We start from the raw sequence: 24616 nt of genomic DNA, 5'->3' as shown, positions 1-24616 counted from the left end.
AAACTCAGGCTTTTGGGATAGTTAATCTAAGGAAAGTATTCCTAAAAATTTAAGGAACATCTTTTTCTCACTCTACCTAAGAAATATGGCAATACCTGCAAATAACCATAAGGGACCTCAGGATTCCTTTGATTTACCAGCAGTTCTTAACGTTTCTTTTACTGACTCTCTTCTAATTTGTGACATCTTTTGTATTAACTGCTCCCCCAAATAAAAGGAAGACAATCCTGATTCAATGTTCTCATGCTCATTTCCTTTGCTATCTTTCTTTCCTTCTTCCCATTTTTAATTAAATCTAAACTAATTTGAAACTCTTCTACAGGGAGCCTAAGCACTCTTAAGTTGGTATGTGGTGATTACTTCCCTTTATTACTTGTACACTTCCACCCAAATCACCTTATTTCATATGTGTGTGTGTGTGTATACAGACACACATATAATATATATGTGTATACACACAAACATACAAATATGTAGACAGATATGTATACACACATATATACATACACATATATTTGCCACACTAGGTCTCTCACTATTACAGATATTACTACTATTATTATAATATTGGTGATGAATCTTTAAAAACAATGAGAATGAAAATAAACATCTAGATTGTGCTTTGGCACAGTGGATAGAGTGCCAGGCTTGGATTCAGAAAGACCTCAGTTCAAATCTGGTCTCAAGCACTTACTAGCTGTGTGACCCTAGACAAGTCATTTAACCCCATTTGCCTCAGTTTCTTCATCTGTCAACTGAACTAGAGAAGGAAATGACAAACCACTGGTATCTTTGCCAACAAAATCTCAAATAGGGTCATAAAGAGTCAGATATAACTGAAATGACCGAAAAACAACTGAAAAACTTAATGTCAGGAAAACGCATACATATTGTCTTGTTTGATTTCATCAAAATAAAAGTCATCAGAAGTTTCTATATATCTTGTTTCCAAGTGCCTAAAGGTTGGGGCCATGTCTTAATGGAGTAATAGAACTATAGAGTTGGAGGATCCCTTGGATAGTATATACCTCTCTGTCATCCCCACCCCATTTTACGGAAGAGAAAATTGAAACCTCAAGATGTGAGGTGATTTTCCCAAGGCTATACTATGTATCTTTGTATCTTCAGTGCATAGTAGAGTGCCTTCCACATAATATATGCTCAATAAGTATTTGTTGGTTATTTAAGAAACCATCCTCTCCTTAATATAATTATAAATCTTAATTATAACAAATTTTAAACATTTTTTGAAAGATCAATTCAGTGAAACCCAATAGATCTTGGAAACAAATGTGCTTTCCTCAATACAGCTCAATTTAAAAAGCATTGTTTTTAAAATTCAGTCAGTTAGCTTTTACTTAGAAATTGTTCTCTAGCTGATTAAACTTTAACCACTATACTAATTTAGCAATCCTGCTATCTTCTTAATCTGAGATAAAGGCAGATAAACATGCCATCACAGGGCCTCAGAGGATGTTGAACACAAGCTAACAAAAAGAAATGGAACAGTAACTTTTCAGAATGAGAAAGAGTTGTAATCTTTCTCTCTTTCTTTCCTCCTTTCTTTCCCTCTTTCCCTCCCTCCTTCCTTCCTTTTACACATTTTCCTTCCTTCCGCCATTCTTTCTTTCCTCTCTCCCTCCTTTCCTTCTTTTCTTCTTTCTTTCTGCACAAACATTTTCATCGAAGAATGGGAATGACTCTCTGATTAAAGTAATTTTGTTAAATTTAAGGTCTAGAATAATGTGTCCTAATTAACTATTTAAAACCAATTTCTAGACACAAAGTCAGAGGAGCAGTCTGGTCATAGCAAGCCAAGAAGTGAAGTTTTGTGTCATGTTTTTATTGTTCATTTATTTATTTTACCTTTCTTCATTTAAAAATGGCATGATCCAAAGTGAGGCAGGACTAAATAACCTCTGAGGCCTTTTCCAACTCTAAAAGTCCATGATTTTATGGACCAATCAGAATTATGGGAGCAGGTGGGCTATTTGCCAGCTGGGCTCCCAAAAGACAGAAATTGAAACTTTGATATTCCCTATACACAGAAGGTGGAAGATGTGAGAGCACCACAAAGTAGAAGGCATTGGATAGTTTACCGGTAACCAGATGAAGAGCATAGCATATATATCTATGGGTCATACGTGGTCACATTACTCCATTTTTTGACCTGGCATGGAGCCTCGAAAGTGTGCTTGTACAAAAGAGTGTGGGAGAGATGGGACAAGAGAATGAATTTTCCCTGGGATATACATTCTATCTTCTTGTGCTCATGCTCAGGGTTTTTCCTGTGCATGCAAATTGAGTACAGAGATACTTCCTTTTAGCTATCTCAAAATAAGGTTGCATAGGACCTATGATAAGCAAAATTTTGAGGTAGACTGAGATTGTCTCACACTCCCTTTATTCCTCTCCCCTCCCATTCTTCTGTCATAGAAACAAAGGATTTAGAACCGGAAGGAACCTCAGAGATCTAGTCCGATTCCCTTTGCTTTGAGGAAAAGGGCCATAATTTGCATTCCTTTTGTTTGTGTCTCCCCACTCTTAGTACCCCGAATGGTAGAGAACACATGGTAGACACTTAATAAATACTTTTAAAAAACTGAACAATGATGTTCAGCATTCCAGACTTTGTAGAAAATCTGTAAATAAAGCCGCAATTTTGATCTGACAATGGTATGGAGGAATCATGTCTTCTTTCATTTCTACTTTCTGAATGGTTTCCTTTCTGTCAAGTTCGGAATTAATTGCTCGGAGTAAATGGTCTCCAAAACCACCAACAAAATAGCTTTGAGACTCAGAATGGTTGGTTATTATTATTAGTATTATTGGTAATAAAGACAACAATACTAATTATCATTTCTCTAAAGTTCTGAAATCTAGAAAGTGCTTTATAGGCAAGGGAATGCTGAAAAATGTTTAATAGCAGTTTGTTTATTAAAAAAAAAGATCACATGACTCTGAAATTATAAAGACCCATCTTCCTGTGTTCAAATCTAGCCTCAGAAACTCACTAGCTGTGTGATCTTGGGCAAGTCACTTCACCCTGTTTACCTCAGTTTCCTCATCTGTAAAATGAGCTTGAGAAGGAAATGGTAAACCACTCCAGTATCTTTGCCAAGAAAACCCCAAATGGGGTCATGAAGAAATGGAAACGATGGAAATGACTAGACAACAACACAAATGACACACTTTTAAGCTTGGTTTGCATTATTAATACTTTCTTTATCACTTTCTTAAGTCTAGACAATCAACAATCAGTCAAGCACTGATCTGTAGTGTTTGCTAATTTCTCCAGTCTAAGCTTTCACACTGAAAATTTAACAACTGACTTTTCTGAATTGGCACAAGCTAGCATCAGCACTCCTTTGTTTAGAAGTGTTATTTGATTTTCACAACTCCTGATGGTGCCTTTAGGATTCCCATTTTGTAGTCAAGGAAACTGAGACTCTGAAAATTTAAGTGACTTACCCAAGGTAACAAAGCTAATATATGGTTGGACTGAATCCAGGTCTTGGATTCTGTCCAGTATTCTATATACTACCTGCTTTCCAGACTACCTCTGACACATTAGTAAGCTACTTCTAAACCTTAATTTCCTTCTTTGAAGAAATGGGCAAAAAATAGTACCTTTCTCAAGTATGCTGTAGAAGTAGTATAGTAGTTAGAGAGCTTATCTTGGAATGCAAAAGACCCATGAGCAACACTCTGACACATGCTGCCTGTGAGACCATGGGCAAGTCACAACTTCTTAGTACTCTAGGCAACTATGAAAGACTAGAAGTTACAGAGAAAAGGCCTGCATTGGTAAGGCAACTGTCTTCATTGGAAGGAGAAGTCTCCTCATTGGAAGTGGGATTCTCCTCATTCAGGAGAAGAAAGTGAGGTTGGTGACCTTGCACAGCCCTCCCTCACTCAAATCAAAGTCAGCTGCAAGTCATGTCATCATCTTGATGTCATGGTCCTCTTTGAGAATGAAGAACAAACACAACACCAATAGAAATTGGTCCAGTACCTGTCTCTACCTGTATTACAGGATTGAATTGTTTTCGGTCCAGACCTGTGATTTCCCTGGGGTAGAGAACTCCCAAAAAAGAATTCTCTCTACCAATTCAGATCATCAATTATCCTGCAGCTTAACCTATGAGAGTTGCCTAGAACACCGAAATGTTAGGTGATTTGTCCAGGTTTATGGAATCAGTCTATATCCAAGGTGAGACTTGAATCCAGGGTCTCTTTACTCTGAGTCCAGCCAAACTATTAACTATGTCAAGTGGCCCTACGGAATTCTTATGAGACTCAAAAGGTAATGTATGTCAAGTATCACAATTAATGTCAGCTATTAATGTTTTTCTACTGAGATTTCAAAGCTATAGGACAAAACATACAGTGTCAGTAGCTATATGACTAGAAGAATACCTTAGTTTCATGTCCCCTTTAATATCTTAGTTTCAGGGCCCCTTTTAAGCTTCAATAACAACTGCCCTACCCCAGGGTACAATGTTGCACCAGAGAGATATTCTCTCTGCAACCATCCCTACCTTAGCCTATGGTGGCCTATGGTTGGTGGGTTTGGGATATTTACTTTCCCCATAACAGAACAGGCTGGGTAGCTATTTAAAGCAAAGAAACATTTACAAGATCATGTTGCCTCTAACTTAGATTTTCTTAGTATTTAGTCCCAAAATGAAAGTAAAAAATACCTGATTAAAGAAGTAAAATGTTCACATTCATTACATAAAATGTATAGATACTGTTCTTGTACTAGAGTCTTAATACATCAAAGAAAGAAAAAGAACATCATGAAAAGATGATGATTTCAATGTCTTAAGAAAAACAATCTGTCTTTCCATTTTCTAAAATTTCCTCTTTCTTTGAAAAAGCTGTAAGTTACAATTTTGGCAAAATGGGAAAGTCACTACCATGGCAAGTAGCTTTGATTACATTCTTGAAGTCAGCCTTGTGATTCACGACATGAAAATAATTGGAAAGGGACTAGGTTTGTGATTTTGTTGGTATGGATAACTGGATCAGGAAACTCCCTCTGCAATTACAGGTATCATTTTGGAGGGTAGGGCAGGAGGAAGACATAATAAAATGGGGGCTCAATCTGATAGCTGAGAAAAAAACCCACTGCTCCTTGGGGTACCTCTACAGATTTAAGGGGAGAGGGAATGTAGCTAGCTGCCTTCTGGCAACCAACTTCCCAGTGTAAGTGAAAGTTAAAATAACGCTCCTCGGGGTCTATATTGCTACACATGTTACACTTCTGGTTAGGTTAGCACTTTCTCTACAACTTATAGTCTTAGAGAGTTTCCCTAGAGTGCTGAGAGGTCAAGTAACTTGCCTAGTAAGTGTCAGAGGTGGGACCTGAACTCAGGTCTTCTTGATGGCTAGCTCTCTATTCACAATATCACAATGCCTCTCTTAGAAATAATAAAAGATATAATTAAGACAAATTTAGGTGTGTGTGGTAGAGTTGAGCTGGTATGTAAGCATAGCCAATTGCAGTTCAAAACATTACAGTTTAGAAAAGACAACCACCTCAATTCCTCAGGGACCCCTGAAACGATGAAGGGGAGATATGGTCTGCCTAGCTCTGTAATATTTGTTGTTTTTGTTTAGTCATTTCAGTCATGTTTGATACTTCATGACCCCATTTGAGGTTTTCTTGGCAGAGATGCTGGAGTATTTTGCCATTTTTCTCTAGCTCATTTTACAGATGAGGAAATCGAGGCAAATAGGATTAAGTGACTTACCAGGGTCACACAGCTAGTAAGTGTCTGAGGTCAGATTTGAACTCAGGAAGACGAGTCTTTCTGATTCCAAGCCCACTGCTCTAGCCATTGCACCACAGTAGACCAGTTTATATTTATTGCTTTGGCATTACTCTCATTCTTTTTTGGAAGCTCTTACTGATCTGATTCCTCCTTCTCAGTGTCCTTTGTGATTCATCATCTATATCACGTCCACTAATTTGGGTTGTTACCCAAGGCTCTGCCCTGGGCCTTCTCCTTTCTCTAAATTATATCTCTTGGTTATCTCATCAGTTTTCATGGGCTTAATTTTCACCTCTATGCTTTTGACTCCGAAATCTGTATCTCCAGCCCTGGTCTTTTGTCTGAGCCTTACCTGTTGGATATTTCAAACTGGATACTCAAGAGGTATCTCAAATCCAATGTATGAAAATTGAACTCATTATCATTCCCTCTGTTCTGAACATCCTTATTTTTACTGAGGCTATCACATTCTTCCATTTGTGTACTTGCAACCTTGGTGTCATTCCCACCTTGTGGCTCATTCATTCCATATATCCACTCAGTTACCAAATCTTGTGTGTGTGTTTTTAATCTCCACAATATCCCTCACATCTATCTTCCTCTTCTTTCTGCTTACAGGGCTACAACTCTAGCTCATCTCAGATGAGGACTAGTGCAATAGCTTCCAAGTTGATGTCCCTGCCTCAAGTCTCTTCTCACCACAATCCATCTTCCCTATAACTTCTGAAGTGATTTTCCTAAAGCATGGTTCTGACTTATGTTCCTTATTCATTAAAATCTAGTGGCCTCCTATTTTCACAAGGATCAAATAAAAACACTTCTGTCTGTTTTTTAAAGTCCTTCACAAAGTGACCTCAATGTACCTTTCAAACCACTTTGTGGTCCAGCCAAGCCTTCCTTCATGTTTCTCACACATGATACTCCAATTCATCTTTATACTTGTTCTGGATCAGTTCTGACTCAAATTGATCAATGATTGATATTTTGGATTAGAATAAAAAAATACTGGTAGACTATCTAGCAGTCAATAAAAACAGATTTTCTTACCTATAGAATAGAAAGGACACTCACCAAGGATACAGAACTGATTCATTTGAACACAGTGCATTTTTCATGTGTTAGCCTGAATTCTTCCTGGAAAGCTATGCCAGTGGTTTCAGCCTTAGTCTTCTGGACCAATGAAGTCTCAAAGATGTTTTGTTATCTTTTAATAGCTTCCATGAGGTGGAGGTTGCTGCCATGCTAGAGATGGATGCCTTCCTTACCTAACCCAACCCTCTTAAGAAACCCTTGTTTACTTCAAAACTCTACTCAAAGGACCGTTTTATACTTCAGGTATATTCTATGCTTCTTTCAGCTATTACTGTCTCTTCCCCTTCTAAAAATTGATCTTCTATTTATTCTGCAAATATTTTAAGCATGCTTGCTTATTTACATACTTTTTTTGTCATTAGAATGTTGATCAACAGGCAATTTTTAAAAAAGCTATAAGAGTTCATTAAGGTTGTCTTTAAAAGAAGGATTGTGATTTGAATTGGTAGAAGGAATGCCTATCTGAATGAAATCATGTGTCCTTGAAGAGTAGAAATCTGGGCCCATACAGTATTTTGCATATTAATAGGTGCCCACTAAATGTCTGCTGATTTTATAGTATTTATGGTCCACCAGGAATAATTGTTCAGAGAATCAAACAGCAAAATAATAATTTTGAGTTGAAGACTAATTCTCACAGCTTGGCAGGACTTGGGAGATTTAATGAGAATGTGTCAAGCTTGAGATTAGTAACAGAAGGCATAGATATTTCAGAACCAGTGTGTTTTTTCACTTTCTTTTAATGAACCAGAAATGGAATAAAGGAAGAAAACAAGAATATGGACTATATGGGGAGATAAAGGGAAGGGGGTAAGCATTTAGAAAAGGCAATGAGAATGGGACATGGGGGGAGGACTACTTTCATCACTTCCTATCATCTAAAACAAATACTGGCATCAAACATTTTGCAAGCTTTTCCATGGAAGGCAGTGTTTGAACGCTTGGAGCAAAATGGCAAGGGTCTCTGGGAGAATAATTAACTTAATTTGACTTTTTTGTTGTTGATGGTCCTTTTCTCTTGTATGAGTCAATAAAGCTTGGGACTTTGGGACACACAGCCTTCTGGACCCTGCCAGTCAACCCCAAAATGGAATATGGGAAAGTAATCTTTCTCTTTCTTTTATTTCTTAAATCAGGTAAGGCTTTGAAAAATATTTACTTTAATAGAATGTGTAACTTTAGGAGCATCCAAGCTTTCCATTACTTTTTTTGTAATTTCAAATTTTTTTTTTCCTAGGAAAGAATAAGCACGTTGCAAATGGTTGAATTGTTAAGGCTCAACAATACCTCTGAATATGCTTCTAGTTTGACTTAATATAAAAATGATTCTTTAAATGACTTTATATGTAAATTGGTTCTTTCAGCATTTGGTCCAGTGAATTGTCAGGCTAAAAGGTGGTAGAAAACTGTAGAACTTATCAAGTGGTGATATTTCCCCATAAATATTGGCAAAATACTAGAGAAAAGTGGGATAGAGAGGAAAATGAATTACTTTCCAAGTTCCAGTATACTTAAAAAGGAAGGTTAGACAAAATAGTTAAACCAGTCATTTGGCATTCCAAAAAAAAGTTTGGCAAAGTGACCAATAAATAGATTTCATTATTATGATTCTTAATTTTCTTAAATTGAACATTTTCACTAAAGGTTTCCCTTTAAGACAAATTTAAAACACTACTTTGAGCATTATTGTCTTTTCTTTAAAATGAAGCCCATATAAAGGAAAAATAGGACCTGTGAAATAGTTTTGGGTACATCAAAGACATAGAATTATGGGGTGTGTGTGTGTGTGTGTGTGTGTGTGTGTGTGTGTGTGTGTGTGTGTGTGTGTGTGTAACTAGATGGAAGATACAAACAGTAGGGCAATAGTTAAATACTCCCCTGTAGGAACAACTCTGAGAGGTTCCTTAGCTAGATTTTCCATTTTACTACTTAATATAATCTTTTTTTGTTTTATTTTAGTGAGTTGTTAGAACAATCTTTGTTTTCTTGCTTCTCATACCCTGAGCGTTCCGTTAAGGTAAACTGGACATAAAGATAAGGACTTGCCTGGTCTATCTTTTTCAGTGTTCTGTATGAGTTAACTAATTTCCCACATTTCATTATATAAAAGATGTTTGGATAGCTGCTCTAGAGTTGACATAAATGAGAAGACAGAAAACTTTACAAAATGATTTTTTTAAAAACTGTAATCAAGCACTTGTTTATATTGCTACCTGTCCAGAAGAAGGAAAAGCAAATAGAGGTCAGATAAGGAATAAGCAAATAGCTGTTTACGGGAAATGAAGGTCTATTTCAGCAATCTGAACACAGGTTAGAAAACTAGGGAGAAACACTCATATGTCAGTATATAACACACAAACACACATATTGTTTGCCTTAGTCAATCTAAGGGAAACATTCTTTAAGAGTATGCATCTTCTTAAATACCAGAATTTATCTTCATTTTAATCTTTCTTCAAAAACATTTTTTAATTCAAAATTTTCTTTTTTCTTTTTGACTTTAATATCATTTTTCTAGAGCACTGAAAGAGCCCTTCTAAATGGATTGGAATGAACATTTTACATCTGCATTTAGCTAACAAACAAATACTTTACAATTTTGCAAATGTAAAAACAAAAACTCTCTATGATTTATTTCTTAAAATGCACTCATTTCAGTAACAATATATTCTTACCTTGGGTTTGCTCTATGATATATTTTTGCTGCTAAAATATATAGTCTTACGATGCCCCATGAATTCAAATTCCCTCTAGAGTACAATTGCTTTGAGAAAGTGAGAAAATAGAGAAGCTAAACAATAATGTCGCTTGGGAAGATAGACAAGGCAAATCCCTATCCTTATGTCCGTCTCTTTCTAAATTATTTCTAATTTACCTTTAAGGAATGCTCATGGTACGAGAAGCAAGAAAAGAAAGATTGTTCTAACAATTCACTGAAATAAAACAAAAAGACCCAGATTATATTGAGTAGTAAAATGAATAGTCTAGCTGAGCCAAAATTCATAAGAAGAAAATATTCTAGAGTTGATTCCTATTTAGCTCTGGAATATAAACTCTGAAACTGGTTCTTTTGTGATATCTTCTCAGTATCTTCTCACGGTGTGTTAGATTGAATATTTTCAGTATTTACTTAACGGTGAACAGTAAATCCTACCTCTCTTTGTGCATTATTTTAATTCTGTTGCCTTTCTGACTCCCTAGGGAACTTCATAAAGTCTTAACTCCTTTCTTTAGAGATTTATAATTACTTTGCAGTATCCTGATCTACAAAATCTCTAGCAAAACTCTCTGGGACTTGAGAGCTTAGCCTGGAACACAATGTAGACTCTAGGCTTTGAAACCTTTAAACTTTCTACAATTAAATCAATCAATTAAGCTGCTTCCTATGTTCCAGGCACCATGCTAAGTGCAAAGAAAATGCCTGTTCTCAAAAAACTTACATTCTAATTGGAGAGACATAGACAAATCAGTACTGAGAAGATAGTTCCAGAGCAGATGAAAAAGTAGAGGAGAAGGTATTAGCAAATGCTCAGGTTGAGGGAAGAGCCTCCTGCAGAAGGTGGTGATTAGGTTGAATTTTAAAGGGCAGCCAGAATTCTAAGACTCAAAGGTTAGGAGGGGAAGTATTCCAGGCATATGAAGAGCCAGTGTAAAAGATCAGGGATGGGAGAATCAGGGACAACCAGCAAGTAAATTTACAGAACCCTAAGTATGTGGTGGAGGAGATTACTGTGTGAAGAAGACTGGACAACTAGGAAGGGGTCAGGTTATGAAGATTTCTAAACGTCAAACTGTAGAGTTTATGCCACACACGAGGCACCAAGATGGACCTGGGAACACAGTACTATTTTTTTTTACCACAAAGGGCTAGCAAGTGCTGCTGTTTTGTGAGACTTACAGATCCAGTTAGGAGTGTTCAAAGGAGAGCAAATATGACAAAGAAAGTTCTCAGACTTATCACAGAATCTCAGAGTTTGGAGAAACCTAAAAGCCTTCTAGTACATTCTGAGTATCAAAGCAGCCGGGTAGTGCAAGGGATAGAGCACCCGGCCTGAAGTCAGGAAAAGCTGAGGTCCAATCCAACCTCATACACTTACTGGTTGCGTGGCCCTAAGTCACTTAAACAGGTTTGCCTCAGTTTCCTCACCTGCAAAATGAACTGGAGATGGATAATCTTGCCAAGAAAACCCCAAATGGAGTCATGAAGAGTTGAACACAACTGAACAACAAACATCCTGAATGACAATCTCATTTACAACATACTCAAGTGAGCTTTTAGCTTTTGCTGAAAAAATTTTCAGTGAGGGGGAAATTCTCATAGTAGATCTACGGAAGGACCTGAGAATATCTGGTTTGCAGAACAGAAGGTAGGGGGCGAGGTTAAACTTTTTAAAAAATTTAATTCTAAAAGGCAAAACTAGGGATGGTGAGTGCAAACTACAAAGACGCCTATTGAAATTAAGAATAAGGAAGTGCTTCCTACTAGTTAATTATCTCCAAGTCCCAGGAGATGTCTTAGGATGTGTTGGTTTCCCCTTCACTGGTCCTCTTTCAAGCAAAACCTTTTATTTGTATGTATATTTTATAGAGGTAATTCTTGATCATAGATTATGAATCTAGTTCTGGAAGGGACCTCAGGGATTATCTTGTGCTATTCCTTTATTTTACATATAAAGAAATTTAAGCCAAGGAAGTTACATGACTGACCCAAGCTCACACTGGTAGTAAGCATCAGAGGAACAAGTCAAGACTGCAAAGCCACTGCTGCCGCTTCCACTGGACAGAGTAGCTTCCTTCAGTTATGATCTCTTAGGTGGCCTCCAACTCTGAGATTCTATGAATTGTTATTAATTGCCCCAATAGCATCTATAATATTTAACAACACTCCCCTTCCCCCAGGACATACACAAAGTATTTAACAATAGTTGTTGACTCCACAAAAATATACACATACCTAAATAAATATTCAGATAGTCTTTGACAGGTGTCACAGCAAGAGTTGCCACACTGGGTTCAGTCTCGGGAAGCCTAAACTAGAGTGTAGAGATTGTTAAACCATTTTTTGGGAGTCATGGCTCTCTTTGGCAGTTTGGTAAAGCCAATGGACCCTTTCTTAGAATAATGTTTTTAAATGCATAAAGCAAAACGCCTAGGATTACAAAGGAATATTGAAATACGGTTTGCAAACTATTACCTGTTCACAGACTCCAGTTTAAGAACTTCTGCTCTAATGGTGGGGGCACCTTGGCTTCTTTTTTGATTAAATCCTCCACCCAAGTGCTCTGGGGACAAATTATTATTATTTTTTAAATATATAATTTATTTATTTTCAGTTCACAACATTCACTTCCACAGAATTTTGAATTTCAAATTTTCTTCTCATATTTTTCCACCCCCACCCCAGGACAGCATGCACCCCATCCACCCCTTCCCCCAATCTGTCCTCCCTTCTATCACCTCCCCCTTCTCTCATCTCCCTGCTCTCTATTTTCCTGTAGAGCAATATAGATTTCTATACCCCACTGTGGGGACAAATTATTTAAACCTCATATCTGGGTCTGCCCAAAGGGCAGTGTACTCAGGTAAAAGGTACTCAGTGTAAATTATAAATTAGTTATGGGACAGGTATTTTATTCTTACACACAGAAGAATGCTAAACATGAAAGACACAGTGAACGTTGATAGGATGACTTAAAAAGGATTCAGTAACTTATAACTCCTGTTACACTCTGCTAGGAGACTGATATTAGATATGGTCAAAACTTGCAGCATTTGCCAGGCCCCAATGCTGAACGGGCATTTTAGATTTCACCTTGGTTCTCACTGGTCCTTTTCAAAAATGAAGGACAAAATACAACTCTATATTCTTCCAACTCTCTGTTTTCAGGGTATGGTTCTCTTGTGAGTGCTGGTGATCATCTTCTATTAATTACCATTTGTCAGCTTCACTCAGTAAGCTCAGTGGCTCCAAGAAGCTGTATCATTTGCAGTTGCCACACCCTGGTAAACCTTTTAGGCAGACTGGCTAAACCAGGTTGAGAGTAACTGACAAGTGTCAAACCCCTTGGTAAGTTAGTGGGATGTCTACCCCAAGCATGTGAAGATTTTCTGGGTAGATGGGAGCAGTTTGTTCCAAAAGCCATGAAGGCAGCTGAAGTAGGCTCTGTGAAACTCAGAGCTTGGTCAGGCATCTGTGATGCCAAGGTCATCCACTGAATTCTGGTCCATAGCCAGTTGTTTTGACTTTTGTCCTGCCACTGTTTTGACTTTGATGGCTCAGGAAGAGACAGTGAGGTTGATGATTTCATAATTCTACCTCCCTTAAATCCAATTCACTCCCAAGTCAAGACATCACCTGTGATATCACTGGTCCTCTTCAAAAATGAAGGATGGCCAACAAAAGACCTCTCAAACTCCAAGCCTGGACATGTCTAGTTGAGATTGATGTTCAGTAAAGGAAATATAAAGGAGAAAAAGAAACCAGAGGTCCATATGCCACAAGAAAGCAGTAACCATGATGCTCAGGTAGGGAAGGACCAGCCTATTCCCCACTTCTTGTTGTAAATCTCCTTTGATTCCACCTGGATTGGCAAAAGAGGAGTGAACCAGCTGTCTTTCTTTTTAACTGAGGCAGCATTTTAGTCTCCTACCACTGTCACAAGGTAATGAAGGAGTAAGGGACCACTCAAGGTTTCTAGCTTCATCCTGAAGTGACCAGTTCATTCAGTGCTAGGCTACCACACGGCCAGAAGCAGTCATGAACTTCACCATCCTCCAAGCATCCAACCACTGAAATCATCACATTTTTAGAGTCCTCAGAAGTATCTAGGGGGAGCTCCAGACACAATCACTGGAATGGCTTTTAGAGTTCAATTAAACCTCTACTACACATGTGTCAATATTATTAAAGATGCTGTCAATGACATAACAATAAAAACAACTGTTCAATGATTTTGTAATAAAAATCAGGTGAGACGTAAACTAAGGAGCTGTATGGTCACCATAGGTATTCTCTAGGGTCTGGGAGGTTAGGCAGCACAGAATCTAGGTAAAGATGGGATTCTTGTGCATTCTCGTGGTGAGGCTCTCTACATCAGAGGTGTCAAAATCTAGGCTGTACCTGGCCACTGGAGAACAGCCAAATAGAATTAAAATATAATTGGGAAATGTTTAACAAGAATAATAAATGACCCACACGTACAAAAATATTTATAGTAGCTCTTTTTGTGGTGGCCAGAAACTGGAAATTGAGGGAATGTCCATCAATTGTTGAATGGTTGAACAAGTTGTGGTATATGAATGTAATGGAATACGATTGTGCTTTAAGAAATGCCGAACAGGCAGACTTCAGAAAAACCTGGAAAGACTTATATGAACTGAAGCTGAGTAAAATGAGCAGAACCAGGAGAACATTATACACAGTAACAGATACAGTGTGTGAGGACTGGTTTTGACAGACTTGGTCCTTCACAGGAAGGCAAGGCCCTAAAACATTTTCAAAGGACTCATGATACACAATGACATCCCCTTTCAGAGAAAGAACTATGGAGTTGGAATGCAGAATGAAGCAGACTATTTTTTCTTTTGTTATGTTTTTCTCCTGGTTTTTCCCATTCATTTTAATTCTTCTATGTAACATGATTAATGTGTAGATGTATTTAATAGAAATGTATGTGTAGAACCCATATAAGATTGCATTCTTTCTTGGGGAGGGAGGTGGAAGAGAGGAGGAAAAACTTGGGAACTTATGGAAATGATTGTTGAAAACTGAAAACAAGTAAATTAATAAATTTGAAAAAATAACAACAAATAATAAAAATGCTTAACGATAATAAATAAATAATAATAGCAATAAATAATAAAATAAATAAGAATACAGCACCACATAGATTATGTTAATTTATGACTTTTTAAGTCAACATGTGGCCAGAAGATTTCCTCTGTATTTGAGTTTGACATCATTGTTCCACATTATCTTGACCATGTAATTATATCAAGTTCCAAGGCACTACAACACCTCCTGGAAGAGAGATCTATAATCACTCAATGGAGTTTGGTCTATAAATCTACACAGAAAAGACTGAGTGGATGAAAAATATCTGTTGTCCAGATTTCAACATGCCATTGGATGAATACCTTATTAAGACTGTCTAATAGTATGTGTATATCTAGGATGGGCAGTAAGGTAGGCCTAATGGGCACTAGGTGGTTCAGTTGATTGAATACTAGGCTTTGAATCAGGAAGACTCATCTTCCTGAGTTCAAATCTGACCTCAAACACTTAATAGCTGTGTGACCATGGGCAAGTCATTTAACTCTGCTTGCTTCAGTTTCCTTTACTATAAAATGAGCTGGAGAAGGTAACCTCCAATAGCTTTGCCAAGAAAACCCCAAATGGGGTAATGAAGAGTCAGAAATGACTGAACAAGAACAATTTATTTAACAAGGTTGTTATGAAAATTGACTGAGGTTAAGGTTGTAAATGACTTTGTAAACACAAGTTTAAAATTTCATTATTATCATGATGACTGTTACTGCTAGTTGCTTAAGGAGAAAGGTAGCAAGGTTTTAATAGGGAAGGGTTTAATAAAACTCTCTTTCCCTTTCAATATATCTTCTTTAATTACTCTAATGCCCCAAATTTGCTTTGTGTGACAGTTCATCTTTAAGATGAACAAGCCCTCCTTTCCCTCCCACACTTGCCTCCCCCCCCCCACACACACATACACACGCACACACATGCCCACATACACACACGCACACATGTTTATTCTTTATTAGATAGCTTCATGAGTTACTGTGATTGGAAACATTTGTCAATATTTCAGTAATCAATCTGGTAACAAGCCTTTCCAAACACACATGGTCTGGTCTTTGGATGACAGTCTGTCAGTGGGCCCATACAGTCAATAAGCACATTTATTAAGCACCTACTATGTGCCAGGCACAGAGGATATCGAAAGAGGCAAAAGACAGTTCCTAGTCTTAAGTAATTTAGTCTAATGGATGAGATGTCTGACACTTTCCTGAACTGGTAGCAACTAGCATAGCCTGTGTTTCTCTGGCATGTCTCTCAAGAGTCCAATCTCATTTCCAAACCATGATGGAACCTCTGAATAAGACTCTAGTGGAGATTTAGTCTACTTTCTTCATTCAAATAGTAGCATGCTGCCCTACCAAATAGTTACAGTACATTAAAAGAACTACTTCAAAAAATTTCTTCATCCTGAGATTTTTTTTTTAGATTCACATTAAACAGCATCTCTATGAAGAACTTTTATGTAACTTCAACAGCTTCCCATTGCTTAAGAAATAACAGCCAAATTCTTAGCAAGGAGCCTTATTCAGGACTCCTCATATTTTAATCCCCATTTACTTTTCCTTCCTCTGAATTCCAAAATATTAATGATATTAACTGAATGGTATTTACTGTTTCTTTGAGCAGTTTTCTCTTTTCTCCTTTCTTTAGGACAAGGAGAGTCACTAGAGAATTATATAAAAACAGAAGGGGCGTCACTTTCTAATTCCCAAAAGAAGCAATTTGTGGCAAGTAGTACAGAAGAATGTGAAGCACTATGTGAAAAGGAAACTGAATTTGTCTGCAGGTAAGTTCCCTTGGGGTCCAACTTCATATGCACTCTGCTGGTTAAGACACTACCTTTGAGGGAAAGCAAGAATTGATTCAAGGATTTGTTTATCAGCATAAGGTGGATTTAACAAGAAAAAAAGAATGTATTGGTGTCATAGTTGGGCATGAACAAATAGCCTTAGCCTTTTAATCCTGCCTATGTGTCAGAGTATGCTTAACTAATGATGACTCTAGAACATTACCAAGAGTGGCACTGTCTAACATGGGCATGTATGCCACTTCTGTAGCTGCCCATTGCTTACAGAATAAAGTCCAACCTTCTTAGCAGGCATCCTTCTCAAGATCCTCTAGGATTTGTCCTCTGCCTATCTTTCTAAGTTTATTTTTCACTAATTTTCTGCTCTCTGAATTTCGATAGCACTTTGTAGCTCCTTTTGGTGCTTATCACATTCTACATTGTATTATGGTATTAGTGGATTAGAAGCTGCTGAGACCAGACTTTGGAAAGCAATGTAGCAAAGTGGATAGAAGACTGGTATTAGGATCCAGAAGATTTGTTCAAGCCTTGCTTCTGCACATCCTAGATCACGGGTGGGGAACCTGTGGTCTGGAGGCCACATGTGGCCCTCGTAGGTCCTCAAGTGCAAATTGCTTTGTGAAGTTTGGATTCAGTCAAAGGGCCGCACTTCAGGACCTAGAGGATCACATGTGGCCTCGAGGCTGCAGGTTCCCCACCTGTGTCCTAGATGTGTGTGACTTAATCTTCTTAGCAGGCCAAGCAGCATTCTGATATTATAAATTAGGGACAAATTGCCTATCTGCATCCTTGGAGGGGATTTCCTCATTAGAAGTTCCCTCTACACCGAAAAAAATCTCAGGCTCAGAGCCACAACACAAACATCCTTACAGCACCTAGACATATAATAGTTATTGACCTAAAAAATGAATTAACCTCTATGAGAATATCTCTACAGTATTTGTATTGGCCTGCTTCATAAACCAGGGCTATGGCTACTTAATGACGTGGAGACTGACAGTGAGGAATTGGGCTGAAGTTTGCTTTTATGAAAGCAACACTAAAAAATGTCATCCAGCAATATTTCAGTAGACATGATCTCTACCAATTTATTTTAAAAAATGGATCTCACTTTCCTCTCTCTTTCCTTTCCTTCTCTCACCCCTGCTCTCTTTGTCTCTTTCTGTCTTTGCATCTTTCTTCTCCCCCCTCCATTTCCTCCTCTCCTCTCCCCTCCTCTCCCCTCCTCTCCTCTCCTCTCCCCTCCTCTCCATTTCCCTCTCCTCTCCTCTTTTTTCCTCTTTCTCCCTCCCCCTTGTCTCTCTGTTTTTCTCTCTCTGTCTCTATATCTTTCTCTGTCTCTATATCTCTCTCTGTCTCTATGTCCCTGTCTTTATCTTCTCCTCTCCCCTCCAGAATACATGTTCCAGGCAAATTTACCATAAATAGGCAAATTGAAACACAAATAGGTTAATTTACCAAAATAGTTCTACGTCAGGAGTCTAGTTTTAAAGATTGGGCCCTGAACACTCAGGCAAGTACATGCAAGAAGAATTCCACTGGACTGTCTTACTCAAAGGTAAAGGTCCAGACGTTGGGCTTAGCTGTTCTGACTAGTGTTGGCCTGTCAGTGTTGGCCTGATGCTGAGCCACAACTGACATCTGCTGGTGGTTATCCAGTCTGGGGGGTCCAAAAAAGAGAGGGAAAAAGAATGCACAGAGTCTCTGGCTGCATTTGTGGCGTAGAGAGGGAGAAAGGAGGGGGAAAAGGGAAACAGTGCCACCTGCCCTTAGAGGAGAGAAAAAGTCCAAGTGGAGTGATGAGTGCTATGTCTTGCCCCCCTCAGCAAAAAGAGAGGAAGAGAGAGCATACACTATTTGGCTAGTTTCTGTGTCTACAGATGTGCTTCACCTAATTTCTGAATAATGCTCCAGAAGCACCATCATCACTAAAAAGCATTTATTAAATGCCTATGGTATACCAGACACAGTGCCAGGCACTAGAGACACAAAGGCAAAAATCAGGCAGCCGCTGCCTTTAAAGAGCTTACATTTTCAATGCCAGGTTGGGAAATATCATCATCTGCATTCTGAAATTAATGCCAGATCTAGTTTAGTTCACTCTCCAAGAAACAATCTGATAGAATTTAGAGCTGACAAGGGACCTCAGCTAATCTGCATGCAATTTCTGGGGTATTAGAGAAGTTGTTCATGAGCCTTGGACTAGGATAAGGAGAACTCAGCTGCTGGTTCAGGTTTTGCCAGTGACTCATTGTGGGACCTTGGGCAAGTCCCTTCCCTCTTTTCAAGGCCTCAGTTTTCTCATTCTGTGAAATGGGAGAGTTGCACTAAAATGATATCTAAGGACTCCTCCAGTCTAACATTCTGCATTCCCTCAAAGATCATCATCCTGCCGGCTTCTGACACAAGTACTTCTAGAAGATATTCATGCTCTGCTACTAATATAACTTCTTTATGTGCTTTCCAGTTCTTCAAGGTCAGATTGGAAAATGGCATGATGTGCATTCTGAGCTTAATGCCAGATTCAGTCCAAGTATTGAGGTCTATGATAAATCAGAAAGAAGTGGCTTGTATTTCATGTAGAAAATTGTTTCCCTGATCCAGGCTTATTGCCTCAGTATCCTCTTTCCAAGAGTGATCTCCTCTGGCCTAGGATGCTAATTACATGCATCTGGGATGTTGCATTATAATAGCCACCCTCAATGCAATCCTTTCCAAAAACTTTCCTTTTGAAACAATTGGAATATAAAAAGTATTAATGATTTCAACAATGCTCCAGCACTGGACTTGGGAGTCAGAAGATGTGACACCATGCCCAAAGTCTGCCACTCAGTATCTGTGACATTTTTTTTCACATGTAAAATGAAGGGGAAATTTAGTGACTAGGTCATCATTACACAGCTAGTGAGTTGATGAGGTAAGATTTGAACTCAGGTCATCTTTACTCTGACATTTTTCTCAGTAAGCTCAACATAAACATAGTATGTAGATCCCTGAACTTGGAGTCAGGAAGACCTGTGTTCAAATTCAGATGCTTACCAGCAGTACGAGCCTGGGCAAGTCACTTGACCTCCATAAAATGGAGGATTCTTATGCGGCTCAAATAAGAAAAAACTGTATACATATACTCTGTAAACTTTAAAGTTCTATATAAACAGATTATTTTAATTATATGTCCATAGGCAAGATATAATAGATGTGTATATCAGAGATGCAGAAGTGTATTTGTATACTGTGCATCTCAGTGGACTTTCTTAAGCCGTAATACTGTAATATGTGTTGAAGATGGAGAATAAGCACATTGCAGACATTGCCAAAGTGTTATTGCTGTTTGATAAAAATTTCTTCTGATTCCAATCACCATGGTGCAATTTTTACTCTTCAACAAGGCTACGGGAGGATGAATGGATCATCTGCATAATATGACAATCTTTAAAGCATTGGGGATTAGTGTAACTTTACATGAGACTAGTCTTTGTATTTCATCATTAGTCTGCTTTCTAGTACAGATTGGGTTCACTACGAAATTATTCCATCAATTTTTTTGTTTCCTTCACTTGTTTATTTATTTATTATTTATTTTTAACATTCTTGGTAAGTTTTGAGTTCCAAATTCTCTTCCTCCCACTTCTCCCACCCACTGAAAAGTCAAGCAATATGATGTTAATTATACAAGTGAAATCATACAAAACATATTTCCATATTAGCCATGAAACAAAAAACAAATAAAATAAAGGAAGTGAGGAAACTATGCGTAAATTTGCACTCAGAGTTCATTAGTTCTCTCTTTGGAAGTGGATAGCATTTTTCATCATGAGTCCTTTGAAGTTGTGTTGGATCATTGTATTGATCAGAATAGCCAAGTCTTTCACAGCTGATTATCATCACAACACTGATGTTACTATGTACAATGTTTCCTTGGTTTTTCTTATTTCGCTTTGAATCAGTTTATATAGGACTTGCCAAGGTGGGTGGATAACTTAAATTTTTATTTTACCTTCTGGAGTTAAGCTATTAGGGCAGTTTTCCTTGATAATTTCTTGAAAAATGATATCTGTTTTTTTAATCATAGCCTTCTAATGTCTAATCATTCTTAAATTATCTCTCAATCTATTTGCTAGGTCAGTTGTTTTTCTGGTGTAATAGTTCACATTTAGTTCTATTTTCATTCTTTGACTTTTGATTGTTTCTTGATGTCTCATGGAGTAATTCATTAGCTTCCATTTGCCCAATTCTAATTTTTAAGGAATTATTTTCTTCAGTGAATTTTTGTACCTCCTTTTGCATTTGACCAATTCTGCTTTTTAAGGAGTTTTTTCTTCAGTGACTTTTTGAACTTCCTTTTCCATCTGACCTATTTGTTTTAAAAGGAGTCTTTTTCTTCAGTGACAGTTTGTGCCTCTTATCATTATTCGAATTCTCTTTTTTAAAGATGTTATTTCCTTCAGTATTTTTGTGCCTTCTTTTGCAAGCTGTTAATTCTCTTCATAATTTTCTTGCATTGCCTTTCTTTCAAACTTTTCCTCTCTTATTCTTATCTCTTCCAGGTATTCTTTTTTTTAAAAATTTTGTTTATTTATTTTTAGTTTTCAACATTCATTTCCACAAGATTTTGAGTTCCAAATTTTCTCCCCATCTCTCCCCTCCCCCCACCCCAAGACACCATTCATTCTGATTATTCTTCCCCCAATCTGCCCTCCCTTCTATCATAGCCCTCCCTTTTTTTATCCCCATCTTCTCTCTTTTCTTGTAGGGCAAGATAGATTTCTATGCCCCATTACCTGTATTTCTTATTTTCCAGTTGCATGCAAAAACAGTTCTCAACATTTGTTCCTAAAACTTTGAGTTCCAATTTCTCTCCCTTTCTCCCTTCCCACCCATTCCCTCTGAGAAGGCAAGCAATTCAATATAGGTTATACATGTGCGGTTATGCAAAATACTTCCATAATAGTCATGTTGTGAAAGACTAACTATATTTCCCTCCATCTTATCCTGCCCCCCATTTATTCTGTCCTCTCTTTTGATCTTGTCCCTCCCCCAAAGTGTTTACTTTTAAGTACTCCCTCCTCCCACTTGCCCGCCCTTCTATTATCCCCCCTACACCCTACTTATCCTCTTCTCCCCTACTTTCCTGTAGTGTAAGATAGATTTTCATACCAAATTGAGTGTGCATGCCATTCCCTCCTTAAACCAAATGTGATGAGGGTAAGCTTCACTTTTCCCCTCTCACCTCCCTTCTTTCCCCCTCCATTGAAAAAGCTTTTTCTTGCCTCTTTTATGAGAGATAATTTGCCCCATTCCATTTCTCCTCCCAATATATTCCTCTCTCATCCCTTAATTTTATTTTTTTAGATATCATCCCTTCCTATTCAACTCACCTTGTACCCTCTGTCTATATATACATAAAATCCCTCCAACTACCCAAATGCTGAGAATAGTCTCAAGAGTTACAAATATTATCTTTCCATGTAGGAATGTAAACAGTTCAACTTTAGTAAGTCCCTTCTAATTTCTCTTTCCTGTTTACCTTTTCATGCTTCTCTTGATTCTTGTGTTTGAAAGTCAAATTTTCTATTCAGCTCTGGTCTTTTCATCAAGAATGCTTGAAATTTCCTCTATTTCATTGAATGACCATTCCTCCGCTCTCCCCTGAAGTATTGTAAGTTTTGCTGGGTAGGTGATTCTTGGTTTTAATCCTAGTTTCTTTGACTTCTGGAATATCATTTTCTAAACTCTTCGATCCCTTATTGTTGAAGCTACTAGATCTTGCATTATCTTGATTATATTTCCACAATACTTGAATTGTTTCTTTCTGGCTGCTTGCAATATTTTTTCCTTGATCTGAGAACTCTTTTTCCAGGTATTCTTGTTGGGTTTGTGTCTGATGAGCATTTTTTTCCTTTGAAGCTTTACTTATAGCTGTTTTCATGTTGTTGTCTTCTTTTGAATTTGTGTCTTGGTCTTTCCTGTCACCATAATAACTTTTTGTGGTCAAGTTCTTTTTTTGTTATTTGATCATTTTTCTAGCCTGTTTTTTGACTTTACTTTCTGTTAAAGTTAGGCTCTGTTCACCTGTGGGTGGAGAGGCATTGTCTTATACTTCAGGCTTTTTCATGCTGCTGTTTCAGACCTAGTTCTGGGGATCTGCAAGTTTTCAGTGCTTCTAAGGCAGAGTCATACAGGAAGAGGTGTGGTCCCTGCTCTCCTGGTCTATGTTTTGTTCTTTACCTGGGGAGGGCCCCTGCTCTCCTGCATCCACAAGTACTAGTGCTCCTCTTAGCCATAGAACTGGGACCATGTCCCCCATTCTCCTATAGTCACAAATACTGGCACTCCTCTTGGCCCTGGGACTGGGAACAAGCCCCCTGCTCCCTTGTGACTGATTGTATGTGCTCCTCTCCGTCTTGGAACTGTGACCCAGAACTGTGTTTGGGCAATAGAATTGCCAATCAGTGCCAGAGTAGGGCACTGACCAGTTATCCAACCCCCTTACCATCTCTAGACTTAGAGCTCCAAAAGCTGCTGCTGCTACTTTTGCTGAAAGCGATGTGCACTCTGGACAGGGCTCTACCCTAGTGTCACAGATCTTTTCTGTTGACTTCTTAAGTTTTCTTAGGCCAGAAAAATATCTCACCCTGACTTTGTTGGTTCTGCTGCCTCAAAATTTGATTTGAGGAGTTACTTCAAAGTTATTTGCTGGGGAATATTGATAGAGTTCATCTGGTTTGCTGCCTCCAATCTCCCTATTCTGTCTAACTGCAACTAGGCCCTAATTTCATGGCTCTTATTTGTCCAAAATTCCACATTTCAACATTTCCATTTTTCTCCATTCTCTTCTCCTATATTACAGTCACTGGTGAAGAAGTGGGCTTTCTTTTTGCCATGGATAACTACTCTACCTATGCTCTTGATCCCATTCCCTTAATTATCTCCAATAGCTTTTACCCTCACTTTCTACCTTTTTTCTCATCTTCACTCTCTCATTTCCATTGTCCAAAAACATGCCTAGATCTCCCCATTTATAAAATATCTCTTCTTGACTCTACCATTCCCTCAGTGTATCTTACATCTCTTCTTATCACAGTTAAATCCAAGAAAGCATTGTCTACTAACTCTTTTCACATCTCCCACTTACTTTTCAATTCCTCGAGACTGTTTCCTGCTCCATCATTTGACTGGAACTGCTCGTTCCAGGTGGGTCTATCCCTTACGTACTAAACAAAACTGAAGGCATGCTTCCATAGAAATTATTCTGAACAAGATCTGCAGGGTGGGGGTGAGGGGATAGTTGACTTTAAGTTTAATGTGAGTCTGCAGATTTGTGAGATAACTAGAAAAGTGAATGCAGTGTTGGGCTATGTTAAGAGAGGCATCAATTCTAGCAAGAGTAAGATGACAGCCCCACTGAGCTATGCTTTAGTCAGCCTCCGTATGGACTATTGAGTTCAGTTCTGGGCTTTACAGTTTAAGCAGGACAAGTAAAGGGTTCTTAAGCCTGTGCCATCTGAGGCTTGCTTCAAAGAACTAGACATAACTATCTTGAAGAAGGGGCCATGACTGCTTGTTACAAGTACTTGAAAGACTTTCATGTGGAGGAAGGATCAGATGTATTCTATCTGACCTTGAGAGCAGAACAGTAACAGTGGGTGGAAGTTTCAAAGACCTGTCTATAAGTGGAACAGGCTGCTTTGAGGGGTGGAATCTCTCATTGGAGGAATTCAACCAGAGGCTGCGTTTTCTTATATGTCATATATAATTCCTTTTATATAGGATTGGACTAGATGACTGCTGAGATATCTTCCAACTCTCAAATCCTGTAATTGTGATCCTGTAATGCCTAGCACATAACGGGCACTTTAAAAATGCTGGCTGAATTAGATCGAATGCCCAGTAGTCTTTGGCAGAGAATCTATTTCAGTTTACATGTGATACTACTTGATTCATTGGAAACTGCTCCCCCATCTCTGAGTCATTCTTGTTATATCTACCAGAGAGGTGTCATGGTAAAGCAGAAAGCTCACGAGCTTTGTGATCAGAAGACTTGGCTTCACATCCTTGCTCTGACAGTACTAGCTATGCCATTGTGGAAAAGTCATTTCCTCTGTCAACCTCAGTCTT

General features: G+C 38.1%; 1 protein-coding gene across 2 annotated transcripts in view; it reads left to right on the top strand.

Annotated features, from left to right (window-relative positions):
* The first annotated feature begins 7891 nt into the window (after positions 1 to 7891).
* PLG (plasminogen) overlaps positions 7892 to 24616 on the top strand; it is a 65514-nt gene continuing 48789 nt past the window's right edge. Inside the window, exons 1-2 of one of the 2 annotated variants that reach the window (XM_072637703.1) lie at positions 7892 to 8008; positions 16342 to 16477. In XM_072637703.1, coding sequence (XP_072493804.1) covers positions 7960 to 8008; positions 16342 to 16477 — 185 coding nt within the window. In that variant the 5' untranslated portion in view covers positions 7892 to 7959. The remainder of the gene's footprint in view (positions 8009 to 16341; positions 16478 to 24616) is intronic. The other variant, XM_072637702.1, reaches the window with a different exon arrangement.

This window comes from Notamacropus eugenii, chromosome 2 (assembly GCF_028372415.1).
Source record: "Notamacropus eugenii isolate mMacEug1 chromosome 2, mMacEug1.pri_v2, whole genome shotgun sequence".
Classification (NCBI taxonomy): Eukaryota; Metazoa; Chordata; class Mammalia; order Diprotodontia; family Macropodidae; genus Notamacropus; species Notamacropus eugenii.
The sequence above is the reverse complement of the archived record's forward strand: the minus strand, read 5'-3'. Positions and strand labels throughout refer to the sequence as shown.